This window comes from Hoplias malabaricus, chromosome Y (genome assembly GCF_029633855.1).
Source record: "Hoplias malabaricus isolate fHopMal1 chromosome Y, fHopMal1.hap1, whole genome shotgun sequence".
Lineage (NCBI taxonomy): Eukaryota > Metazoa > Chordata > Actinopteri > Characiformes > Erythrinidae > Hoplias > Hoplias malabaricus.
Window position 1 is genome coordinate 12,631,321 of NC_089820.1, and position 26,614 is coordinate 12,657,934.

The window sequence follows — 26,614 nt, forward strand, 5'->3', positions numbered from 1 at the left end:
ACCTGAGCTACCACTCTGTTGCTGACGCTGCTCTGTACGTTGCCATGGTGATGTCAGTGTCACTGACCCGCCCTCGTTGTTCAACTACAATTACTTCACTGAATAAAACAAGGGTGAATATTAACTGCGTGACATATCTTTAAAAATAACATTCATCTATATATACTCGAATACCAGAGGAGAGTGGGTTTAATGCCTTGGGGAATGATTTACATGTGCTTCACGTGGAAGTGTCCCTTCATAGCCACAGTTACCAGGTTGGGCAAGCTTGAAAAAAATGCTGGAATTATATCCAATAATATCAATGATCTATAGAAAGAGCTTTTCAGGTATGTCTCATGATTGGTGGCGGATCACAAACACCACTCCAACTCACCCCAGAGGTATTGGTTGGCACTCGATTGCTCCGGAGAACTCCAGTGTTCCCCAGGCTTTATACCTGTGCGGCTTACACTCATTACTCAATGAGCACTGTAACCAGACGATGATGTGCGCCTGCATTCCATTATACGCAATGCTTTACTGCGGAGATTACACACTGCTCTTCAAAGCTTGTTGGAAAAGTTGTGATGCTTTAGTGGAGCTTGGACAGGTCAGTTGGTATCTCTGTAATGCAGCACATGAGGAGTGGAGATAGGAGTAGTTTGTATGCAGTGCATGGAGCTGTGATTGATCATAGAGAGTTATTTGTTTTAGATAAGGCTGGGTATTGTGTACAGGTGTGGGAGTGTACAGAGGCTGAAGAGGGCTTTGGTGTGTGTGTATGTGTGTGTGTGTGTGTGTGTGTGTGTGTGTGTATGTGTGTGAGAGAGAGAGAGAGAGAAACAGAGAGAGAGAGAGTGTGTGTGCGTCCAAGTTGAGCTTTTGGAAAGGCTTAGGTTGTGAAAAATGTAATTTGGAGAGTGAAAAATGAAGGTGGCCATAGCTCTAGGGGGCTCCCACAGACAGTGTGAGATGATGGAAGACACACACACACACACACACACACACACGAAACAACAACCTGCTCAACATGATAAACTTCACCCCTGGCATAAACACCCATTGTATATACTACACTGAGAGAGAGAGAGAGAGAGAGAGAGAGAGAGAGAGAGAGAGAGAGAGAGAGAGAGAGAGAAAGATTTTATAGGTAAATAAAGGGAAGGAAATAGGAATAGACAAAGAAATGTATGAGAGGACTTGACAAATGAGGGAGGAAAGAAAGTACTTGGAAGACAGAGGGAGAGAGAGAGAGAGAGAGAGAGAGAGAGAGAGAGAGATAGCAGATTTAGAGGATAATAGGGGGATAAAGAAGAAAGAGAGGGGCAGACAGACAGACAGACAGACAGACAGATAGACAGAAAGATAGCGAATGCTATAGACTCAGTGTTCAGTGCATCATCAAATATTAATCTAACCTTGGCATCACCGCCACATCTGTTATCAACATTCAAATCAGATGAACTTGAAGAATGACTGCTCAGTAATTTGTGTTTTTTATGGCCATCTGCTGTGAGCACTGATTGCAGCTTCGTCTGCGACAATGTCAGCGTGTCCTCTACTCCATTAGTTTAATTATCTTCTTGTTTTACGGACAGTGCGCTGCATTGTTTGAGCATTTGACAGCATTTTAGACCATTCATCATCAAGCTGCCTCATCACATGACCGCTGCACTGACTTGGACAGCGTGTTAAATTATAGTCAGTGTAGGTGATATATTTATGAATCTATTCCATGAATGTTGTGACATCTGCCATGCTCTCCACATGTTGGTAAAGAGCACAAGGGGGCGGTCTTTATGCAGTATGGCTCCCAGCATGTCTGGCATCCCTGCTAAACCCTGTCTAGCGCTGGGCTGGTGGCTTTTCTGAGCCTTGGTAAAGGCTGTTAGTGTTGTCCACACATTTTTTTGATGACGAAGGAATAATATTATAACACTTCCATAAAAGGAATGATCTGAAAACTGCCTATGCAGACGTGTCTCTGCTCCCATCAATACCCATTATACTCTATAGGACTACACAGTCAAGTCAAGGGCATTAATTACAGGCTCTGCCCTTCTGGGAAAGCTACTGTAAGGATTTAACAGCATTCAGCCACAACAATATTACTGAGGTCAGGTACTGGTGTTGGACGACTATTTCTGGATCACAGAGAGCACTCCCTTTCAATCACTCCTGAAAATGCAGTTTCACTCATCTACAAGTTAATTCTGTGGGGCTTTCCAGCTCTCCAGTTAATATCTGACATCGAGCAGGGTGACTTTTAGCTCATCTGCAGCTGCTCTGGAGCATCCCATTTCATTTTCTACTTTTCTATGGAGATTATGCTATTTTTATTTATGCGCTGTTGATTTTTTTGGGATGTCACAAATGACCTATATCTACTTATTCAGCTCACAGCATATTAGCTCTGTCCATTAACCATGACATTACAAAGTTATAGTATTATATCTCATTTAAAAAGCTTGCACAACACAGGGCAGCCAATCTGGATGGGTAGAAAAGGGGCAGCAATTGGGGTAAAATCCCTATTCATTCATTCATTCATTATCTGTAACCGCTTATCCAGTTCAGGGTCGCGGTGGGGCCAGAGCCTACCTGGAGTCATTGGGCGCAAGGCAGGAATACACCCTGGAGGGGGCGCCAGTCCTTCAGAGGGCAACACAGACACACATTCACTCAGACCTACGGACACTTTTGAGTCGCCAATCCACCTACCAACGTGTGTTTTTGGACTGTGGGAGGAAACCGGAGCACCCGGAGGAAACCCACGCGGACATGGAGAGAACACACCAACTCCTCACAGACAGTCACCCGGAGCGGGATTTGAACCCACAACCTCCAGGTCCCTGGAGCTGTGTGACTGTGACACGAGATTTTTGGATGGGTGTGTGTCCAAAAAATCTTTAGCTGAATAGGTCTAACGGACTTTTCTGTTTTTAAAAAGCTCCTGATGAGAAATGTTTGATTATTGACAGCCCTTTACATGCTTTCGGTTGCCACCAGAGCAGGGTGGGCGTTATGCTGTCTATGCAAGTTTGATTAGGGTGCTGTAGGACAGGCTGTGAATTATACAATGGCAGATCCTGCAGCACAATAATGATAAATCTTTTACACCAGCCAGTGTGTCACATAACACACAACAACCTTTGTAGTCAACAATATGTTATAGTGCAAAATCACACAATGCACTATTGGTAACTACCATACAAAATTTAGGCCTGTACCTGGCATTAAAGGCATAGGCCACCCAATAATCAAAATCTGTCTGCAGGTTTCTTGCCCTGAAAATGACATATATATATATATATATATATATATATATATATATATATATATATATATATATATATATATATATATATATATATATATATATATATATATATATAAGACAATACAGAATCTCTTCCACTGGAACCATGTGTTAATTAATTCCGAATAAATGGGAATAATGTCACTGAAAGTCACTGTAGCTTAGGCTTTTGTCCTGTCTCATCTCTAATACTGCATCTACAATGTGAAATGTTAAGGGGAGAGTGGTGGAATGCCTTTATATACACCACTGAATAAAATAAAGACAAGACTTAAACAACACAATGTAACTCCAAGTCACACTTCTGTGAAATCAACTTGTCCAGTTAGGAAGCAACACTGATTGTAAATCAATTTCACCTGCTGTTGTGCAAATGGAGCAGACAACAGGTAGAAATGAGAGGCAATGAGCAAGACAATCCCTATAAGGGAGTGGTTCTGCAGGTGGTGACCACAGACCATTTCCCTGTTCTCATCTTTTATGGCTGATGTTCTGGTCACTTTTGCATTTTGTCAGGGCTCTCACCACTAGAGGAAGCGTGAGGCGGTGTCTACAACCCACAGAAGTTGCTCAGGTAGTGCAGCTCCTCCAGGTTGGGACATCAATGCGAGCTGTGGCAAGAAGGTTTGCTGTGTCTGTCAGCACAGAGTCCAGAGCATGGAGGAGATAGCAGGAGACAGGCCAGTACACCAGGAGACATGGAGGGGGCTGTAGGAGGGCAACAACCCAGCAGCAGGACCACTACCTCCTCCTTTGTGCAAGGAGGAACAGGAGGAGCAGTGCCAGAGCTCTGCAAAACGACCTCCAGCAGGCCATTAATATCCATGTTTCTGCGCAAACTGTCAGAACCAGACTCCATGAGGGTGGTATGAGGGCCACACATCCACAAGTGGCCGTGCAGGGTGATTGGCATTTGCCAGAGAACACCAAGATTGGCAGATTCGCCGTTGGCACCCTATGCTCTTCTCGTGTGAGAGCAGGTTCACACTGAGCACATGTGACAGATGTGACAGAGTTTGGAGATGGTGTGGAGAATGTTCTGCTGCCTGCAACATCCTCCAGCATGACCGGTTTGGCAGTGGGTCAGTAATGGTGTGGGGAGGCATTTCTTTGGAGGGCCAGTTTTGTTTTTGCCAGATAACAGTTGAGTGTCTGGGCGCCTGGAAATCGGTGCGCATGTAGTTGAGTTATTTTATTGCGTCATGGGAACATTTGATGCTATGAACCAATTTATTTTTTGTAACAAAAGGGTTAAATGTAACCCAAAACCTAACCCTAACCAAGACCATGAACTTAAACCAAACTATATAAGCTCCAAAAATGTTAGAAAGAGCAATGTTTGTTACAGCACTGTTTCAGGTACATAACAGAGGGTTTGAGTGAATCTGTCACGCCCTCGTCCTCTCATGTCTGTTTTCCCTGCCATGTGCTCTCTCAGCACATGGCTCTGTTTGTTGTTGCCCTAGTGTTGCCCTTTGTTCCGCCTCCTCATCTGTGTCTCATTTGTTACCCTGCCCCCTCGTTATCTGTCTCAGGTGCGTCTTGTCTGTGTTTTGTATTTAAGTCCCCTTCTCTCACTTCCTCTGGTCGGACATTTCACCTTTGTTGTGTTTCGTGTCCAGTTGTTTCTTTTCCAATGTCATAGTCGTATCGCTCCCTTCAGTCTGTCTGTTTCTGCTTTCCCTCGTTTTGGTTTTTGGTCGTCTCTGTTTCGTTATATTTTGTAAATAAAGTAACTGTGTTTTAGCGTGCGTGTCCGTCTCCATCAGTCCGCCCTCCGCGAGTCCCTGACAGAATCCATAGTGGTAGGCCCTTGAAATACAGATTTTCAGAGGCACACACTAAACAGTTTCACTTTAAAAACTTTGATAATCATTGTAATATATTATTACAACCCACACAGAACGTTTCTAGTAGTATGCTGTCTAGTAGTAGTTATGTAGTAAATTTTCAGTTCCACCATTAAGGAAAACTATGTAGTATTTTGACCTAAAAATAACAGCTTCAAAATGATTGTGATGCTCCTCCGACCTGCCCTGGGGGCTGCTCCCCTAAAAAACTTGGCCATGCAACTTCAGAATCACGGGGTGGATATCTTTTGTAAAAACTGAGATAACGATAAAAGCTAACGGGTGTTTACTTCACTACAAGAAGAATCTAGTTCAGTTTTTCCAGTATGGATATTATGGCAAAGGCTGAAGTAATAAGGAGAGAGAGAGTGTGAGAGCTGCAGTTCAAGAGTTAAGACTGGCTTTGCTCAGTAGAGTGAGCAGAAACCACCATGAAGACACAAATTTGAGCAAGTAACCTGTTGCACTTTTTTCAAGTGTTGTTGTGTTAGTTAGTGATAAAGCTCAATTTATAGCATTAGACATTGATTTTGATAATAAGTGCTGTTCTGTAATTGTTGGGTGGTTGTAATGGCTAGAGTTACACTTTGTGTTGCTGGAATCCAATCTTTGTTGATGACAGTGTTATTACCAGGTTTTTGAGAGCTACTGATGAATGAGAATCAATGGTAGCACCTTTCCCAAAATTAGCCGGATTAGCTCACTTTTTAGCATTGGACATTGATTCTGGTAATGTGTTTTTTTGCCAGTTGCTGTGATTATAATGGGTAGAAACCACCAAAGTTACATTTTATGGTTGTGAAAACCGGGTCCAGTATGAGCTTTGAGCAATATATGGATTTTATCATTTTAGGAATACCAGGAGTGCTGTTTTTGAGTTTATATATTCTAAGACTGACAGATGTAGTTCACATTTTTTTAAGAATGGGGGATTGTAATATGAGCATTTAGGTGTTAGCTGTGAGCATGTGACAGTGACAAATTGTTTACATGGCTTGGGTCAGGTTGGAGAACCCTTCAAAAGAATTTTGCTCAGGGCCCCACAGAGGTCAGGACCAGCTGTGTTTGCCAAGATATCACTCCTTCCAGGCACACAGTCTTCCAGTGCCTCTGAAGAAATAAAATATAAATGCACCACAGGTTTAGACATAAATATTATTGACAAGTCAGCACCACAGCGCTAACTCAATAATACATAAATTCTACATGCTTGCCTTTTTTAAATCAAAGGCTTGGTTGTGCAACCAATGTTTGATGTTTTAATCCTGTTGCATTTACCATACAATGCAATAAAATCTTATTTATTGAGTTTATTAGGCTGTCTCTGAGGAGACGCATGTGAGTGTGAAAGTGCCGTGTCTCAGTATGCATAATTTATTAGTACAGTGTCTTACTCACTTTACATAATGCACTTTTCTCCCTGTGTGCTTTATTACTATTCCAAAATTCCCCATAGACTGAATGGTGGCAAATGGAAATCAACTCTTATGTTAAAACACTAGGCACCCAATACAATACAATACACTATACAACCAAAATATTTGGACTCTCTGAAATCAAGAGTAATTAATGGGTAGTCTGTCATTCTTTGCTGCAATAACACCCACTATTTTACTACTTTTTTATCTTGACCAAGGTCAGGGTGGGTCCAGAGCTTACACAGAATCAATGGGTGCTTGGCAGAAACACAGTTTATCACTAGACATCACATATTCACCCAGTCACTCACACACACCTGTCAAGAGAGTTTACAGCCAGTTCACATTCCAACTGTGGTTTTGGATTGTGGATAGATATCCAAGCTCCCAGAGTAAACCCACAGAGACACAGTGAGAGCACACCTTACAAATCTCCTCACAATTGAAAACTATAATTAAATATTCACACACTTTTGAACATATACACGTAGATTTCTATACACTTAAGTGTCTATTATAAGTGCTATAACTTTCCGCAATAAAAGGAAACAGACAAGTCATTATTGGACTTTATAAATAAGTCATTATAAACTGGATATTAGGATGACATTCTGATAAACAAAGATGAGCAAATATAATACATTAAATAATAGAGTGTTTTTTAGTTAAGTGAAAAACATATCAGTAAAAATTAAACATTAGCCAGTTTAATTTAAGACAAAGCAGTGTCCATACAGTTAATTAGAATTATATCCTCTTAAGCTACCGTAAGGTAGATAAGTCAGCTGAACTTGTTAACTTGGAATCCACCATCTTACTTAGAGAAAGCTTTGTGGGCAGTGCTGGTCTCATTGTGGATGGCAAAATAAACATTGGGCGGGCTCAAGTTTCCAGAGTGCAGGGCTATCTGTGGTCCTAGGAGTGAAAACAAGACCTTGAGAATAGTAAAACAGAGTGTTGCTTTTTCTCTGTTTATGACGCCTAAACATCAACACACTTTGACAATGAAATGTGTCATTTAATGACATAATTGTTTAAAATGTCAGATTACGGATTAAATAAGGTTTTTGTTGCTCCAAACTGATGTAAGAAAGGAACCCTCTTTGAAGGAATAATTACACATGGACTGTTGGGAATGTTTGGCTATCCCAGAACAGCTACATCTCCAAGCTGATTTTATCACAGCATGCAACACTGAAAGGAACCTAGCAGTGACCGTACAGGTAGGTATATAACTGTGCCCATGGGTGGGCATTACTACTCGTCGACATTTCATTCCTTTAATCCTGGAACATCTCCTGATGATGGGCCAGAGGCCGCGATGTCTCTACCCCCTGAAACTTGACCCCAGGTTAGCTGTTAACTCCCCTACACTTCTTCTTTCACCTTACCCAGAGAGAAAATCTGCTCTTCTCAGCCTCTACCACCAGGTCATTCAAGGCCACAGCGTCATACATCCCATAGCTAAAGATCTGGGGGTTATTCCATACAACAGGATTTCTCAGTTAGCCAAAGGCTGAGGATTATCCAGTAAGAATATCCCTAAGCTCTTTTTCTTATTGGACAGGCTTGAATTTGGGCTTGGGTTATATGAGGAATCCTGCTTTGAATACCCCTCAGGGAGCTTCAGTACAGCTCTATGAGACAGAGCCTCTAAGGAGACCAATGGTGGATGTATATAATAGAGTTGCACTGAAGATTCAGTGAGTGAAAATGTTAAATACAATAGGCTGCAGTGGAGATTGGTGGGGGTTTTTTTCAACCCCCTGCGGGCCTTCACAGTGCTGTGTTTTTCTGAGGCCCTCTGGGTGCCTTTACTACTACATCATTTAAAGTAGAATGATGAACTGCTTTTTAAGGTAAGAACACTATTTAAGGTGGAACATATTCTGAATCTTACTACTGCAACAATTCATTAATTTGTTATATGTAACCACTTATCCAATTCAGGGTCGCGGGGGGTCCAGAGCCTACATGGAATCATTGGGCGCAAGGCAGGAATACACCCTGGAGGGGGCTCCAGACACACACACCCACACATATTTTGAGTGTCCAACGTGCGTTTTTTGGACTGTGGGAGGAAACCGGAGCACCCAGAGGAAAACCATGGACATGGGGAGAACACACCAACTCCTCACAGACAGTCACCTGGAGCAGGAATCGAACCCACAACCTCCAGGCCCCTGGAGCTGTGTGACTGCGACACTAACCTGCTGCGCCACCATGCCACCTGGTGCATCACTTGTATACAAAATATCCATGGAGTGATTAAAACCAGTAGTCAGACAATAAACTAGCCAAAACCCTACCTTACCATGGTAAGCACAAACACCCCTACACCATTAGGCGTTCATGTTTTAAAGTATAGGGTGGGCCATTTATATGGATACACCTTAATAAAATGGGAATGGTTGGTGAAATTAACTTCCTGTTTGTGGCACATTAGTATATGGGAGAGGGGAAACTTTTCAAGATGGGTGGTGACCATGGTGGCCATTTTGAAGTCGGCCATTTTGGATCCAACTTTTGTTTTTTCAATGGGAAGAGGGTCAAGTGACACATCAAACGTATTGGGAATTTCACAAGAAAAACAATGGTGTGCTTGGATTTTAATGTAACTTTATCCTTTCATGAGTTATTTACAAGTTTCTGACCACTTATAAAATGTGTTCAAAGTGCTGCCCATTGTGTTGGATTGTCAATGCAACCCTCTTCTCACACTCTTCACACACTGATAGCAACACCACAGGAGAAATACGAGCACAGACTTCCAGTATCTGTAGTTTCAGGTGCCCCATGTAAATGTCCCACCGTGTACTGTCTTTTACTATTGATTCCTCATTTTAGGTTCTGGTGTACACCTGGAGCAGTGGGTTACTGTGTTGCTTTATTCTTATGAATCAAATTTTCCAAGAGTGTTTTCAAGTGGCAAGTCTGTAGACATAACTAGTGGATTCAGCTACTTTTAAGATGTGTACATTGATAGCACTGATAAAAACAGGAAAAAAGCAGAAAAGTTTGACACTCTGAAGCAGGTACACATGTGGTATGGTCACCATGCCCAATGCCAAGTATAAACTACAGCAAATACATTACTGTGTAAAGCCCCCCAACACTGAGCTGTTTTCTGGACTGATATAGAACCATCCTAAACCTTCTGATGAGTTAGCATAGGGTTTGTAATCAAGAATGAATCACCCAACATGAGTAACTCAACTCAGTAATGTTTGTTTGCTTGTTTGTGGCTGAATGTCCTCAAATTCTCACTGCAATGTTACAAAATCTAGTATAAGAAGCTGTCATGTAATTGTGTTGCGGACAAGATAGTATCATCTGGAACAAGTGTTTGGCTTAATTTACTGACATCTAAATGGATAATAAATTATTTTGTGTTTAGCTACAAGAGTGTTGTCCCAGGCTGAGAAAAAGAGGCGCATCCAAAGCAACATGGTCTCTACAGTCTAGAGTTTCATGTCTTCTTTTTTGATGAGGCATAGCAGGCAGGGCTGATGCAATCTCTGGCAACACCTGGTGCTATGCCAAAGAAGAAGAGATGGAAGGAAATAAGCTTGCAGCTAACCAGTATTATTAAATGTAACCAAACACCATTCATCTACAGGTCTTACATTGCAGCCAAAACCCAACCAGGCTGAACCCTTCACACACAATCCTGCAAGTGTTACTCGCAAGTGATACAACACTTCTGATGTTTATTAATGACTCCTCCAAGCCTCCAAGGGGAGTTTATTGTGGTTTCTGCTCCTAGTTTTCACCACACAAGCCACAACATGTGCAGCTGAGAATAATGGAGTGTGTGGTTCATTCAGACTTCTGATTATTATCAGTGCCCAGAACTACTCTGTGAATTATTCTGCTGAGACGAAAATGGGTGTTTTCTGTGAGCTCCAGGTAAGAGAGAAGTAAGACTTAAAGTGGAGAGAGAAAGAGAGTGAGGGTGTAATGAAAGAGAAGCAGGTTTTCCACCAAATGAAGTCTTTGCAAATTATGAAAATACGCATAAAAACCTGAATGGAAAAGCCCCAAAATTCACAAAAGCATCCAAATATCACAAAAATAATTTTATGCTCAGACAAGGTGGATAAGCTAAATGAGCAAAAAAGTGAGGGAAAATCTCTCCACATTTAACGACTTTTCCCTACTAACACAATCTGAGCTGCTTATTTTAGAGCATGTGTAGAATATTGTGCACATATACAATACAGCACCACGTAGTCAGAAGTCAGAGATCACAAAGCAGCTTACTTCTCTCATGACATTAAGAACATGCTCAAGAAAACACACAGGGACCCCAACAAATAAATATGACCTTTTTATATAAAGTTTCTTTTTGACGTAAACTGCTCTAAAACAATTCTGATCAAAATAAATCCAATGCCATCTAAAGTTTATTCGCGAAAGTGTCGTGGATAGAAACTTGACTCATTTCTCATTGTTTCTATCAACGTTTCTTTATTGCATTTGTGAAAGTTTTGGATGGAATCAGAGAGAGAGGGAGAAGATGAGAGAGAGGGAAAAGAAGAAAGTGGGAGGGTGTAGAGAGGGAAAAGAAGATGAAAAAGGGAAGAAGGAAAAGAGCAAGAGCATGAAGATGAGAAAGAGGGGAAAGAAGAAAGTGAGAGAAAGGATAGGACAGAATTCAGGAGAGGTAATTAGAGAAGGGGGCAGAAAAGAAATGATAGGAAAATGAGGAAAGGGGGCAGGTGAAAGAGGACATGGATTCAGGAGAGGTAGAAAAAGAGAGAATGTGATGAGAAAGGGCAAAGGGCAAAGGAGAGCAGGAGAAAGAGAGACAGAACATGAAGATGAGAAATAGGGAGAAAAGATATATAAACAAATAATGAGAGAAAGATGAAAGGTAGAAGAGAGAGAGAAAGAGGTGTGGCGGGGGAGAGGAAAATGATTGATGAGCCATGCCATAATTTTTACACACATTTCGTCTCAGCTCTCGGCAGCCGGTGTCTTGCTGTGTGTGGCAGAGGTGATCTCTCAGTGAGTTGAATAGCCCTGACCGAATGACAGACATGTAGAGGATCTATCGCTGTCAGTGGAATTCACAGCACACTAAGTTTACAGCTCTAATGTCACAGGACGCTGTCTGCTGGCAAACACTGACAGAGTGAGAGAATGAATGGCCCCGAGTTACTGGAATGAAGGCTCCTAAGGGCTTTGGTACTCTCCAGTACAGAAACACCCCATGTGAGTTGCTTTTTTACCCAAAATGAAATGATTACCAATGTAACCCAGGTTATAAAAGCTTGATTTATTAAAAGAATATTTTATTATTAAAAGGGCACAAAAGTTGAGTTAGACTGAAGCTGAAATTGAATATGAAGCATAATATAATAATTGAAATATTATAAATAAATAAAGACACAAATATGTGAGTAACAGAAACTTTATTCACTTAAAAAAATAATTATTTTATATATTTTTGAGAATATTTAATTTGTTTAGTAGTACGTCACACACTACAGCCAATAAGGTGATTGACTACGTTGATAAGCGCGGGTAATTCTGCTGATCTGGACCCAGTTCTTTCTTTGGGTCGAGCAGCCGTCGTGAGCGGAGGGCATCTGCAGAGGAAAGGAGAAGGATAGATTAGAATTTGGATTTGTGTGGTAGAAAGCTGCAGTGTTGCAAGTAAACCCTCTTTGGGCTAGATCACCGAGCTGGTGGACCTGGGAAGCCCTCCGTGGCGAAGAGGAGTTTTATTAGCTGGTTACACTGAGTTTTGCATCGGTGAGTTAATTTAGTAATTACTGCGCTAGCCGACTATGCTACGCTAACCATGCATTTTCATTAGGATTATGGTGATGCCTGTGCTTAAACGTGTCAATATAACTTTTTAAAATTCTTTATAGCTTATTTGAATGATTATTTTTTGGAGATATTTCAGCCTGTGTAACCACAGGCTGGCCTTTGTGAGCCCACGATAAGCGCGCCACAAATTTGCGCGCGTTGCGAAAATTTAACCCCTTGTGTGCCAAGCAGTGCATTTATCTTTATTTTCTCTGTACATAAATCTCAATTATTGTAAATATGTTCAATTAATTGGTCAAGAAGGTAAATATGTTGTGAGTATGTGTAGTTGAATGTGAATTATTATGTTTAAAGCTTATATGTGTTCATATAAAAACTTGATGTTGATGGAGTATTATGACCTATTATAGGTCAGGTTTTTTGGCTAGATTCGAATTGGACCCCCTTTTCTACATTTGATGGCGAGCCTCCCTGGATCCCGACCCTGGAAGCTGTCCATAAGTGCTGTGGACAACTCTGCTCTGTGAAACCCCCTTCTTTTCTATTGTTGCTGAACTTTCACTACTCTCCAGTGTGGTAGGAGAAACACATACCTTTCCACAGACTGGACCTGTTTGCGCATACTCAGTTCCAACTGCTACCTGTGAAACAACCGGACATTAATTTCTCATATATACACACACAGAAAAAAAAAAAGATATTTTGATATTAATAGATATTGGTGTATAAATAAATATATAAATATATATTTTCTTATTGATATACATATTTTCCTACCCGGGTAGTAGTATATAAATATTGATACAGATACAGTTATCCAATATATATATATGGTAATAACAGTAATATAAGGTGTATTATTTATATTGAATATCCTGCCTGTTTTTTGTATTTTATTTTATAATATTTTACTTACCTTTTTATTAAAAGGAGGCTAACCTCCAAATCTCAGAGCAGTGGTGCAGTGTCATCTCTTGCGTGGTGTTGTCCTTGGCTCCGTAGACGATCCTAGGTTTTTCTGATTGGCCCACAGTATTATTTTATATTTCTTGTTAATTAATCCCAGATACTTACCTTTGGTATTTAGCGCTGGTATTTAAATATTGGAATCTAGCTAAGTCACTACTCTTTTCTAGCAATTCGCTACATAAAACTTGGCGAGCCAGCCAGGAGCCTAGTTACGTTAAATACTCACTCAAGAGCAACACTGCACAACTGTCTAATCAAACTAAGTGTTTCACATGCTAAAAATGGAGTTCATTGAACATAACAGTGTAAAAGTCCCTAATTCCGTGATAGTTAATGGATTAACTGGGTCAGACTGTGGTGGAGAGGTGTTGACGTTTCTGAAAGAACATGGTACAATAAATAGGACACTAAAAGTGGACGACGCTAGTTCAGAGCTACATTCGCAGGTAATTGTAGAATACAGTTCCGGTTCTGCTTTGCAGAGATTAGAACCCCTTCTACCCTACCGTTGTACACTCGCTGATAATACTGTGTGCTGTGTACGAGCACTAGCGGATGTTTACTCTCAGGGAGTGGGTAGTAAGATTACTCACACTTATGTAGGTGAGTTACAGAGAGTAGCTAAACTAAGTGGGAGGGATTTAGAAGCTATCCTACGAGAAGCCCTGGATCAGATAGGTGATATCATTGACACGCCTGATGTTGTCGAACTAAAAAATGACTCTCATCCTGCACCAAGCCCCGACCAAACATCAGAGCAAAACCAGTCTGAAATTTCGTCCCAAGCCGTGTTCGGATCTCACCTGAAACCTACCTCTGATGACAGCAGGAGCCATCATTCTGCACACTCCTTGTCACCTGCTAAGCAGAGAACAGTTCCATTGCTCGATTCTTCTACATTTAATCCACCTGAAGTGCAGAAAGTGATAGTGGAGCACATCGTGAGAAGCGAAGAAAAGTCTCCATTCGCTGGTTCAACCGTGAGATTGAGAACCTTTTCTGGAAAAGTTCCCAAGCCATATAGCGAGGTCGACTACGACACTTGGCGTTCTCAAGTTGGTCTGATGCTTAATGATTCATCAGTCCCTGATAGGGAAGTAACGCGTAGAATACATGAAAGTCTTCTGTCCCCCGCTGCTGACATAATCAAGCACATTAGTCCAGAGGCTGCAGCTACAATATATTTGGAGCTGTTGGATTCAGCCTATGGTACTGTGGAGGATGGAGAAGAGTTGTTTGCACAATTCATGAGCACTCTGCAAGATGCAGGAGAAAAACCGTCAGCATACCTGCAACGTCTTCAGTCTGCACTGAGTCGAGCTGAAAGAGCAGGTGGAGTTAAGACTTGTGATATTAATCAGCAGCTCCTTAAGCAGTTTTGCAGAGGCTGCTGGAATGATAGTTTGCTAACAGACCTACAGCTAGAGCACAAGATAAAACACCCCTCACCGTTCGCTGAGTTGCTGCTACTACTGCGTACAGCTGAAAACAAGTATGAAGCTAAAGTTGCAAGAGGAAAACAGCACCTAGGCTTAGGAAGACAAAAAGCAGCAGTGCACTTACACACTATGTGCAACAGTAGTGTACTTCATGTTGAGCCAGATTCCAGTGAAATGAGCGAATTAAGAAAAGAACTAGCTCAGATTAAGAGCCAGTTAACTTCCATTTTGACACAGAAAAGTATAAGAAAAGCCAGTGTGAAGTCGGAATCTTCAACAGGAGAGCCACTGACACAACCTAGACCTACAAAACCTGACCATGCACAGAAGAAATATAAAAAATCTCAGGCTAAGAAACATACCAGTGAAAAGCCAAAGCCCTGGTATTGTTTCCGTTGCGGAGAAGATGGACACATCGTGGCTAATTGCGAGGCCGACGTGAATCCTGCTCTTGTTGCTGCCAAGAGAAAAGAGTTAAGAGAGAGACAAAGAGTATGGGAAGATGAACAGCACCCTTTAAACTGAAGCCAGTTTCTGTCATGGGACAGCCAGGAACTGAAGCTCATTCACGTCCCGCTATCAAGAAAGCTGAAAACCCACATACTCAACGAGCTTCACTAAAATGTGCACAAACAAAACAATCCTGCATTATACCTAAAGGACTGATAGGAACCAAGTGCACAGCTCGAGTAAAAATTGGAGAAACTCAGACAAATTGTCTACTGGATACTGGTTCCCAGGTGACCACAATCTCTCAATCATTCTCCAACCAACACTTACCAGCGCATAAGATAGAACCACTTGGTGACTTGTTGGAAGTGGAAGGAGCTAATGGGCAGATGGTACCTTACTTGGGATATGTAGATCTGAGTATCGCCTTTCCCAAAGAATTCGCCGGAGTGGAGGTGGAAGTGCCAACACTAGCCTTGGTTGTTCCAGACTTGAGTTCTGAAACCCAACCCCAAGTCCTCATTGGTACGAACACTTTAGATATTTTGTATATGACCATCACTGACAAGGTTCTGGAAAGACACTATCCTCATCGGTACGGTTATGAAGCTGTATTAAAAATTCTCAGAGCAAGACATAAACAACAACAACATCTCACTCATGGGTTAGTCAAACTCCACAGTAAGGACCCGCAAGTCATTCCTGCTGGAGAAAATGTGGTTTTGGAGGGTTGTATTCTAGTCAACAAACAGACATCAGGAACTATGGCTGTTTTAGAGCACCCCACCTGTTCCACCTTGCCTGGGGGACTGTTGGTAAAGCCCTGTTTGGTGAGCATCCCTGCTAAGCTACCCCGAAAAGTTCCTGTGATGTTAAAAAATGAGTCTGGGCATGATATAGTGATGCCCCAGAAATGCATCATTGCAGAACTTAACGCTGTTCAGGCTTTACTACCCCAGTCATCCAATTCAGCTGAGTATGTACCAGTCAACCCTGGATTGAGTTTTAACTTTGAAGATTCTCCCATTTCTATTGAATGGAAAGAGCGTGTCACTCAGAAGTTGAACAACATGCCTGAAGTCTTTGCACAAAATGACCTGGATTATGGGAGAGCCAATAGAGTTAAACATCACATAACACTCTCTGATGAAACTCCATTCAAGCATCGAGCTCGACCTATTCACCCGCAAGACCTAGAAGCTGTTCGTAACCATCTGCAAGAGCTGCTGCAGGCTGGTATAATCAGAGAGTCTGAATCTTCTTTTTCATCTCCCATAGTAGTTGTGCGCAAGAAAAATGGAGATGTGCGCTTATGCATAGACTACAGGAAGCTGAACCTTCAAACAGTTAAAGACGCTTATGCTCTTCCAAACTTAGAGGAGACCTTTTCCACGCTCACAGGATCAAAATGGTTCTCTGTGTTAGACTTGAAATCAGGGTACTACCAAATTGAAGTTGAAGAAACTGATAAACTCAAGACTGCATTCGTGTGTCCCCTTGGATTTTGGGAATTCAATCGTATGCCACAAGGAATCACAAATGCGCCAAGCACATTTCAACGCTTGATGGAAAAATGTATGAGTGGCATTAACCTGAGAGAAGTCCTTGTATTCCTTGACGACTTGATTGTTTTCTCCAAGACCTTAGAAGAGCACGAAGCAAGGCTACTAAAAGTTTTGAATCGTCTCAAAGACTATGGTTTGAAGCTTTCTCCAACTAAATGTAAGTTTTTTCAAACTTCTGTTCGATACTTGGGTCACATCGTTTCCCAAAATGGAGTTGAGACAGACCCTAACAAAGTAGAAGCCCTAAAAACATGGCCAAGACCCAAAGGGTTAAAAGAACTGAGATCTTTTCTTGGTTTTTCAGGCTACTACAGGCGTTTCATTAAAAATTACTCAAGGATTGTCAAACCACTCACAGACCTAACTGTTGGATACCCACCTTTGAGGAGGAGTAACCAACCCAAGAAAGAACAAAAACAGTATCATGATCCGAAACAGCCGTTTGGTAGTCGCTGGACTCCTGAGTGCGAACAGTCATTCCAGGTCATCATTGAAAACCTCACCTCAGCACCTGTCCTAGGGTTTGCGGACCCCCAGCTTCCATATGTTCTCCATACTGATGCCAGTACTACTGGAGTGGGGGCAGCCCTGTACCAAGAGCAAGAAGGCAAAATGAGGGTTATAGCCTATGCAAGTAGAGGGTTGTCAAGAAGTGAATCTAAGTACCCTGCACATAAGCTTGAGTTTTTGGCGCTCAAGTGGGCAGTCACAGAAAAATTCAGTGACTATTTGTATGGGAGTCCATTTACTGTTGTGACTGATAGTAACCCATTAACATATATTCTCACTACTGCCAAGATGGATGCCACAAGTTACCGGTGGCTAGCCTCGCTGTCAACTTTCGACTTCAAGCTGAAGTACAGGGCTGGGAAGCAAAATGCAGATGCTGATGGTCTTTCTAGAAGGCCCCATGGTGAACTGACCAATGACGCTGTTTCCCGAAAAGAACAGGAACGAATCTACCAGTTTGCTAATACTCACCTGGAAGATTCAGATGTCTATATGGGCCAAGATGTTGTCAAAGCTGTCTGTGAAAAGCATTTTGTCAGACGTACTTTGGATGAATGTCAGCACGACAATGACACTGTGGCACAGATACATTCTCTAGTTGTTTCTTCAGATTCTATCCCGGATTGTTTCATCAACGAAGAACAAAGTGGGCTACCTATAATTACACAAATGTCTGAGGAAGAGATTCAGAAACAACAAAAGGCTGATCCATGTTTAAGGGAAGTCATCCACCAGATGGAGACAGGAGAGACAATTCCTCCAATGGTCAGAGAAGAGCTGCCACAAATCAACCATTTCCTGAAACAGTGGAAAAAGCTAAGATTGCACAACAAGATCTTATATCGTCAGCGCTTGGATGGGGAGAACCCTACTTACCAAATGGTCTTACCTGAGTCATTACGAGCTGTTGTTCTCAAAAGTCTACATGATGACATGGGTCATATGGGAATGGAGCGGACACTTAACCTGGTAAGGTCTAGATTCTATTGGCCAAAGATGTCTGAGGATGTTGAAAGAAAAGTCAAGACCTGTGACAGATGCGTCAGAAGGAAGACACTACCAGAGAAAGCAGCACCCCTGATGAACATCACTTCGACCAGACCACTTGAACTTTTATGCATGGACTTCCTATCCATAGAGCCCGACCGAAGCAACACCAAGGATATTCTCGTGATTACAGACCATTTCACGAAGTATGCTGTAGCAATTCCCACACCAAACCAAAAAGCCCAAACTGTTGCAAAATGCCTCTGGGAAAACTTCATAATTCATTATGGCATCCCTGAATGTCTACACAGTGACCAAGGTACAGACTTTGAATCACATGTCATTAAGGAATTATGTCAGATTATGGGAATCCGCAAGTCACGTACTACGCCATATCACCCCCGTGGGAATCCAGTCGAACGCTTTAACCGAACTCTGCTAAATCTCCTTGGCGTTCTTAACGAGGAAGACAAGTCAAAGTGGAAGCAGTTTGTCAAACCTTTGGTGCATGCATACAACTGCACAAAGAATGATGTGACTGGGTATAGCCCATATGAATTAATGTTTGGAAGACAGCCAAAACTACCTGTAGACCTAGCATTCGGCTTACCTCTGAGAGATAAGCGTTATAAGTCACATTCTCAGTACGTCCAAGATCTCAAGTCACATCTCGACGAAAGCTTCAAATTAGCCAAGCAAGGGGCAGACAAAATTGCAAAAGCTAACAAGACCAGATTTGACCGGCATGTCACAGCCTCTAGACTAGAAGTTGGTGACAGAGTCCTTGTAAGGGCAGTCAGACTCCGTGGAAAGCACAAACTTGCTGATAAGTGGGAGCCAGACATCCACATAGTGGTTAAACAGGCTGAAAACTTTCCAGTCTACACAGTCAAGCCGGAGACTAAAGAAGGTCCGCTGAGAACTTTGCACAGAGATTTGCTACTCCCTTGTAATTTCTTGCCAGAAACTGCTCCAGAACCAACTATTTCACAACCTTCACGAAAGCCCAGAACACGACAATCTGTGGAACAAGAATCAGTATACCAAGATTGGGCTTTTGATGATGAACACCCATACCAGAGAGTCACAGTGCGACCAGTAGTCAGACCCACCAGTTTCACTACTATCTATGAAGTACCTATGAGAAGAGAAACAAAAGACTTACCTGAAGAGAACTTGCCTGAAAAAGCCGTATCTGCAAAAGACTTACCTGAAGGGAACTTACCTGAAAAAGCCGTATCTGCAAATGACTTACCTAATACTACTGATGACAACTTGGATGTCAGTGCACCTAGAATTGGAAAAAGTAAAGAAATCAGTGCTGAAAGCCTGTCAGTACACCTGCCAGTAGCATCCAAACCTGCAAGCATTGAGTCTGTTGACATACCTGTAATGTCACCTGAATCCTTTACTGAGTCAGAGGTTGAGAAAGACAAAGATTCAAGTACCCAAGTGGGAGCTGAAAGACAAACCCAAGATGCTCTGCCTGGAGTTGAACAGAGCAAATTGAGTGAAGACACTGGCTCTGGTGAACCAGATTGTGTCAGACGGTCTAACCGTAAAAGGGAGCAACCTGAGCGCCTGCACTATGCTCAGTTTGGAAACCCAATGGTCTCCATTGTTCAGTCCTTATTCCATGGCCTGAGCACAGCTTTCACTGAAGCTTTGAGAGATAGTCCAGAACCTGATTACTTACCTCATCCCCATACCAAACCTATTACTGTACAGCCATACAGATGCACAGGGACGTGCATATGTTCAAGCGGGGAGGGTGTAACCCAGGTTATAAAAGCTTGATTTATTAAAAGAATATTTTATTATTAAAAGGGCACAAAAGTTGAGTTAGACTGAAGCTGAAATTGAATATGAAGCATAATATAATAATTGAAATATTATAAATAAATAAAGACACAAATATGTGAGTAACAGAAACTTTATTCACTTAAAAAAATAATTATTTTATATATTTTTGAGAATATTTAATTTGTTTAGTAGTACGTCACACACTACAGCCAATAAGGTGATTGACTACGTTGATAAGCGCGGGTAATTCTGCTGATCTGGACCCAGTTCTTTCTTTGGGTCGAGCAGCCGTCGTGAGCGGAGGGCATCTGCAGAGGAAAGGAGAAGGATAGATTAGAATTTGGATTTGTGTGGTAGAAAGCTGCAGTGTTGCAAGTAAACCCTCTTTGGGCTAGATCACCGAGCTGGTGGACCTGGGAAGCCCTCCGTGGCGAAGAGGAGTTTTATTAGCTGGTTACACTGAGTTTTGCATCGGTGAGTTAATTTAGTAATTACTGCGCTAGCCGACTATGCTACGCTAACCATGCATTTTCATTAGGATTATGGTGATGCCTGTGCTTAAACGTGTCAATATAACTTTTTAAAATTCTTTATAGCTTATTTGAATGATTATTTTTTGGAGATATTTCAGCCTGTGTAACCACAGGCTGGCCTTTGTGAGCCCACGATAAGCGCGCCACAAATTTGCGCGCGTTGCGAAAATTTAACCCCTTGTGTGCCAAGCAGTGCATTTATCTTTATTTTCTCTGTACATAAATCTCAATTATTGTAAATATGTTCAATTAATTGGTCAAGAAGGTAAATATGTTGTGAGTATGTGTAGTTGAATGTGAATTATTATGTTTAAAGCTTATATGTGTTCATATAAAAACTTGATGTTGATGGAGTATTATGACCTATTATAGGTCAGGTTTTTTGGCTAGATTCGAATTGGACCCCCTTTTCTACATTTGATGGCGAGCCTCCCTGGATCCCGACCCTGGAAGCTGTCCATAAGTGCTGTGGACAACTCTGCTCTGTGAAACCCCCTTCTTTTCTATTGTTGCTGAACTTTCACTACTCTCCAGTGTGGTAGGAGAAACACATACCTTTCCACAGACTGGACCTGTTTGCGCATACTCAGTTCCAACTGCTACCTGTGAAACAACCGGACATTAATTTCTCATATATACACACACAGAAAAAAAAAAAGATATTTTGATATTAATAGATATTGGTGTATAAATAAATATATAAATATATATTTTCTTATTGATATACATATTTTCCTACCCGGGTAGTAGTATATAAATATTGATACAGATACAGTTATCCAATATATATATATGGTAATAACAGTAATATAAGGTGTATTATTTATATTGAATATCCTGCCTGTTTTTTGTATTTTATTTTATAATATTTTACTTACCTTTTTATTAAAAGGAGGCTAACCTCCAAATCTCAGAGCAGTGGTGCAGTGTCATCTCTTGCGTGGTGTTGTCCTTGGCTCCGTAGACGATCCTAGGTTTTTCTGATTGGCCCACAGTATTATTTTATATTTCTTGTTAATTAATCCCAGATACTTACCTTTGGTATTTAGCGCTGGTATTTAAATATTGGAATCTAGCTAAGTCACTACTCTTTTCTAGCAATTCGCTACACCAACACTTAAGGCTTGCCAAGTGTTTAATTTTTTTCCCCAGTCTATTAAGTGTGACTTTTAATTGCATATTATTTTAGTATATCATTCATTCATTCATTATCTGTAACCCTTATCCAGTTCAGAGTCACGGTGGGTCCAGAGCCTACCTGGAATCATTGGGTGCAAGGCGGGATTACACCCTGGAGGGGGCACCAGTCCTTCACAGGGCAACACACACACACATTCACTCACACACTCACACCTACGGACAATTTTGAGTCGCCAATCCACCTACCACCGTGTGTTTTTGGACTGTGGGAGGAAACCGCAGCACCCAGAAGAAACCCACGCAGCCACGGAGAGAACACACCAAACTCCTCACAGACAGTCACCCAGAGTGGGAATCATATCCACAACCTCCAGGTCCCTGGAGCTTTGTGACTGTGACACTACCTGCTGTGCCCCAGTGCCACCTCTTTATTTTTATTTCATTTTTAATGTGTATATTTACATAGATCCACAATAATGTGACCACTTCCTTGTTTCTACATTCACTGTCCATTCTCTCAGCTCACCGTCCTTCTACAGTTACAGACTGTGGTCCATTTGTGGCTCTGCATACGTCACTTGCTCTCATTCACCCTTGTTTTCATTGTTCAGTACAATCCCAGAGCTGCAGTGACACTGGTGTGATGGTGGTGTGTTAGTGTGTGTTTTGCTTGTTTGAGTGGATCCATTCAGAAACATCCAGCCAGCAGTGTTGTGTGTCCACCGATAAAAGACTAAAGCACGACCAATATAAACGGTGTAGAACAGATGAGCTAGTGAGTCTGACTTTACATCTACGAGGTGGACCAATGAGGTAAGTGTGTCTAACACAGTGAAGAGTGAATGGACACAAGGCTTAAAAACTCAGCACTGCTGTGTCTGATCCACTCGTATCAGCATAACAAACACTAACATATTACCACCACTTCAGTGTCCCTGCAGCTCTGAGAATGATCTGCTACTCAATCATACTTGCTCTTTGGTGGTTTCTGACCGTGTGAAAAACAGGGTAAAAGAATGCTAACAAAGTATGTAGAGCAACAGATGGATTAAAGTCATGTAGAACTATAAACTAATATATATATATATATATTATTTTTTTGTAAATTTAGTGTTTGTCTTCTCAAAAATCTGGGTGCTTGTATAAAAGTATATATAATTAGAATAAATACAAAAAAAAAATGCTATAGAGTAGTGGAGCAAGTGTGAAAAACAAAGTGGGTTTCCAGATATTTTCCTTGATCATATGGATTTGTTAAATTAACAGCACACTTGATTTAATGTAGTATGTATTAACTCCAGTAAAACTAGGTATTTGGACCTATTTATTAACCTCAAATAGTACTGAACTGTCATGGGGAGAGATTTGGAAAATATTAAACCAACACCTTCACATCCAGAATATTGCTGTTTACTGTAACAATGTTATTTGCCTTTACTGTAATATTACAGTTTTGTTTGTTTGTTTTGAGTGAAATAATTTTTACTGCTCAGATAAATAACTTTTTAAATCTCATTTTCTCAGGTGCCAAAAACTTATGCAGAGTGATGAACATTTGCTTTTAAAATTTGTGTTCTTTGCCATTTTTAATTACTTTTCAGGTACTTACCGCCAGAAATAAAGCAGCTTGTTATTATGTTTCTCATTCCCTTTCAGGCATAAGCCTTATCAGCCTGAAGTTCTCAATAAGCACAAAGTAAATATGTATTTTTTCCCCAGAAAGCAGTCTAACTGAAAAGAGCTTTTCACTGGATTATATAAAGCAGAACAGTAAGTGGCTAGACATTGTTTCCTGTCCTCTCTGATGAAGCATTATCATCATCAGTGAAGTTCTATACTCAGCTCACTGCAAGCCCAGACTATATATCTAATACAAAGCTCAGAGAGAGAGAGAGAGAGAGAGAGAGAGAGAGAGAGAGAGAGAGAGAGAGAGAGAGAGAGAGAAGCTAGAGAGAGAAGCTAGAGATATGAAAAGACTGGTTGTAGAGCAGACTGTAGTGATTAGGAACATTCTGCTCTACCAGAGGGACAGCCTGCTCTTTAACTGCTTTCAGAAATTTACACACAGAGTAAAAATTGTGGGGAATTAGGAGGCGCGATGTACCTTTTCCTTCCTGGAAAGCTATGTGGGTTTGCAAAAATATGCCTGGTATCTTTCTCCTTTCTAACTCTTAAGGTAAAAATTATTAATTTATTAATTAATTAATAAATAATTAATTATTAATTAATTATTATTACATTTTTCAGAAGTAACAATATAAACTTAGCACAAAAAGTAAGGAAATTTGTGTTTGGTAGATTATTTCTTTGTTGTAACAATGCTTCTTGGCAGAAAAAGCTTATACAGTTGGAAAGCCTGTTAATTTCTCTTTTAATTGGTGCCACATTTGTAAGGAACCTGCATTTGTGGAATGAGCAGTTGAACTGAATATGTGGGTTGCGCCCGTAAAAATATTTGCCAAATCGTCTCTGTCGATGCCAAACAGCTTATTCTGCCATTGACTCGTTTGGTGTTTGGTGGACTGGATAATTGAAGTTTGAAGAAACAAGACATATTGGCAATTTAACAATTTTTTCATTTAACAAACAGGAGCAACAGCAGTGTGTGAAAGAACCATACACAGCCACAACAGCCTGGCACCTCCTCCTCACCAGCCTGGTCACACACTGCTGTGGGATGGCATCCCATTCTTCAACCAGCATTTGTCACAAGTCAGCCAACGTGGTTGTGTTGGTCACTGTGGCACGAACAGCACGCCCAAGCTGATCCCACAAGTGCTCAATGGGGTTGAGGTCAGGACTCTGGCAGGCCATTCCATCTTCTCACCTCCGATAATCCGATGATAATCCCTGCTCTGTGGAGGTTAGAGTTTGGTCCCAGACTGTGGAGATACGGGATTGCCACTGGTTGCAGTATTTTATCTCGTTATCTCTCTGCATTGAGATTGCCTCCAATGAGTTTTTCCAGTGAGGGAGATGCTGCCCCACACCATCACACTGCATCCACCAAAAGATGTTACTCTATTGGTGCAGCAATCAGCATAGAGTTCTCAGTGTCTTCTCCAAACTTTGACCCTATGATCCAGCTGCGATAGGCAGAATCTGGACTCATCGCTGAACATAACGTTCCTCAACATGTTCAGGTTCCAGTGTACGTGTTGCTGACACCAGCACAAACAGGCCTGAGGGTGAAGGGCAGTCATGGCAGGCAACCCAATGAGACCAGAGACTGACTGCATGCAATCTGTTCCGGATTGTCTGGGCAGAGATTCGTCGGCCATATCACTCTGCAAACCTTGACTGCTAATCTGCAGAAGACGGTACCTAAGTGCTGACAGGGTGAGAAAACAATCTTCTGGGGGTGTCGCCTTCTTGGGATGCCCACTTTTTGATGTCTCTGACATCCCCCATTATATGGATCTTGGTCTTCAATTTGGAGATGGTACTAGGATTCATTCCAAATAATGCCGCAACTTGGTTTTGCGGAACACCAGCTTGAAGTACCCTGTCGAACAGGCCCTATCCAGATCAGTCAGGCATGCCAATTTTTGCAGTAGACACCTACTGACCACTGTAGCAGGGCCCAAGCAATACATCATCCCTAAAACACACACATTTCCAGCTGTAAGTATATCTCTGGTGCGGAAAATCTTTGGCTGTACATTGTGTGTGAAAGGGCAAATCCAGAATATGTCCTAATGCTATGATAATATGATTCTAATTCTCCTGACTTTGTTTTTTGTTTTCATATGTGAAAACAGCTACACACACTTTATTTACACTGGCTAGTCACTTTAAATCACCACCTCCTAATTTATAATATGACTGCTTACACACTTTATTAGAAACTCTAAATTTATACTACCACTAACTGGCTACATTATTGGTTAACCCCCTCGACGTTTTGAAATAAAGCTCATTGCAATTTTTATGTGAAGAAACATCTCTCTACTAATTCCACTCAGTGGCCACTTTATTTGAAATCACTCCTTAATAATTCAAATTATTTTTTACAACCCTGAATTGGATAAGCAGTTACAGACAATGAATGAATTATAATTGCGGGCTGTTCATTGGAAACTACCTGTTTGTGACTAATTAATCAAACAAAGCATGGCTGATCACAAGACATATTGATACACTATATTGCCAAGAATATTCACTTGACTGCCTTTGCAAATATATCAACTTGATTGACATCCCATTCTTAATCCATAGGTTATAATATGATGGTTTCATCTATAACAGCTTCAACTTTTCTGGGAAGGCTTTCCACAAGGAGTGTGTTTATGGGAACTTTGACCACTCTTCCAGAAGTGCATTTGTGAGGTCAGACACTGATGTTGGACAAGGCCTGGGTCTCAGTCTCCACTCTAATTCAGGGGTTCTATTGGGTTAAGGTCAGGACTCTGTGCAGGCCAGTCCAGTTCTTCCACACCAAACTTGCTTATCCATGTCTTTATAAACCTTGCGCCTTGCTTTGTGCCCTGAAGTGCAGTCATGCTGGAAGAGGAAGGGGCTATCACCAAAGTGGTCTCACAAAAACAACCCAACACCAAAATCCTCCATCAAACTTTACACTTGGTACAGTGCAGTCAGACAAGTACATGTTCCTTAATACATTTATTTTAAAGCGCTTTTCAAGATCCCAAAGTGCTAACAACATTAGGACACATAACAAGAAAAAACATTAAAAGACAAAGGGCAATACAAAAAGATAATCCTTATAATAATAATCCTTGCAACAGCCAAACTGCTAGATGGAGAAGCGTGATACATCACTTCAAAGAACATGTATCCACGTCCAGTGGCGGCATGCTATACTCCACTGCATCGGAAGTTTTCCATTGCACTTGGTGATGTAAGGC

The 26,614-nt window shown here is 41.3% G+C and overlaps 1 protein-coding gene across 1 annotated transcript; it reads left to right on the forward strand.

The window, feature by feature from the left end:
- Window positions 1-12,036: 12,036 nt before the first annotated feature.
- LOC136679310 (zinc finger CCHC domain-containing protein 12) lies at window positions 12,037-16,644 on the forward strand. The gene is made up of 2 exons (XM_066657760.1): window positions 12,037-12,329; window positions 12,761-16,644. The coding sequence occupies exon 2, from the start codon at window positions 13,592-13,594 to the stop codon at window positions 15,281-15,283; it is 1,692 nt and encodes a 563-aa protein (XP_066513857.1). The 5' UTR covers window positions 12,037-12,329; window positions 12,761-13,591; the 3' UTR covers window positions 15,284-16,644.
- The last annotated feature ends 9,970 nt before the right edge of the window (window positions 16,645-26,614 follow it).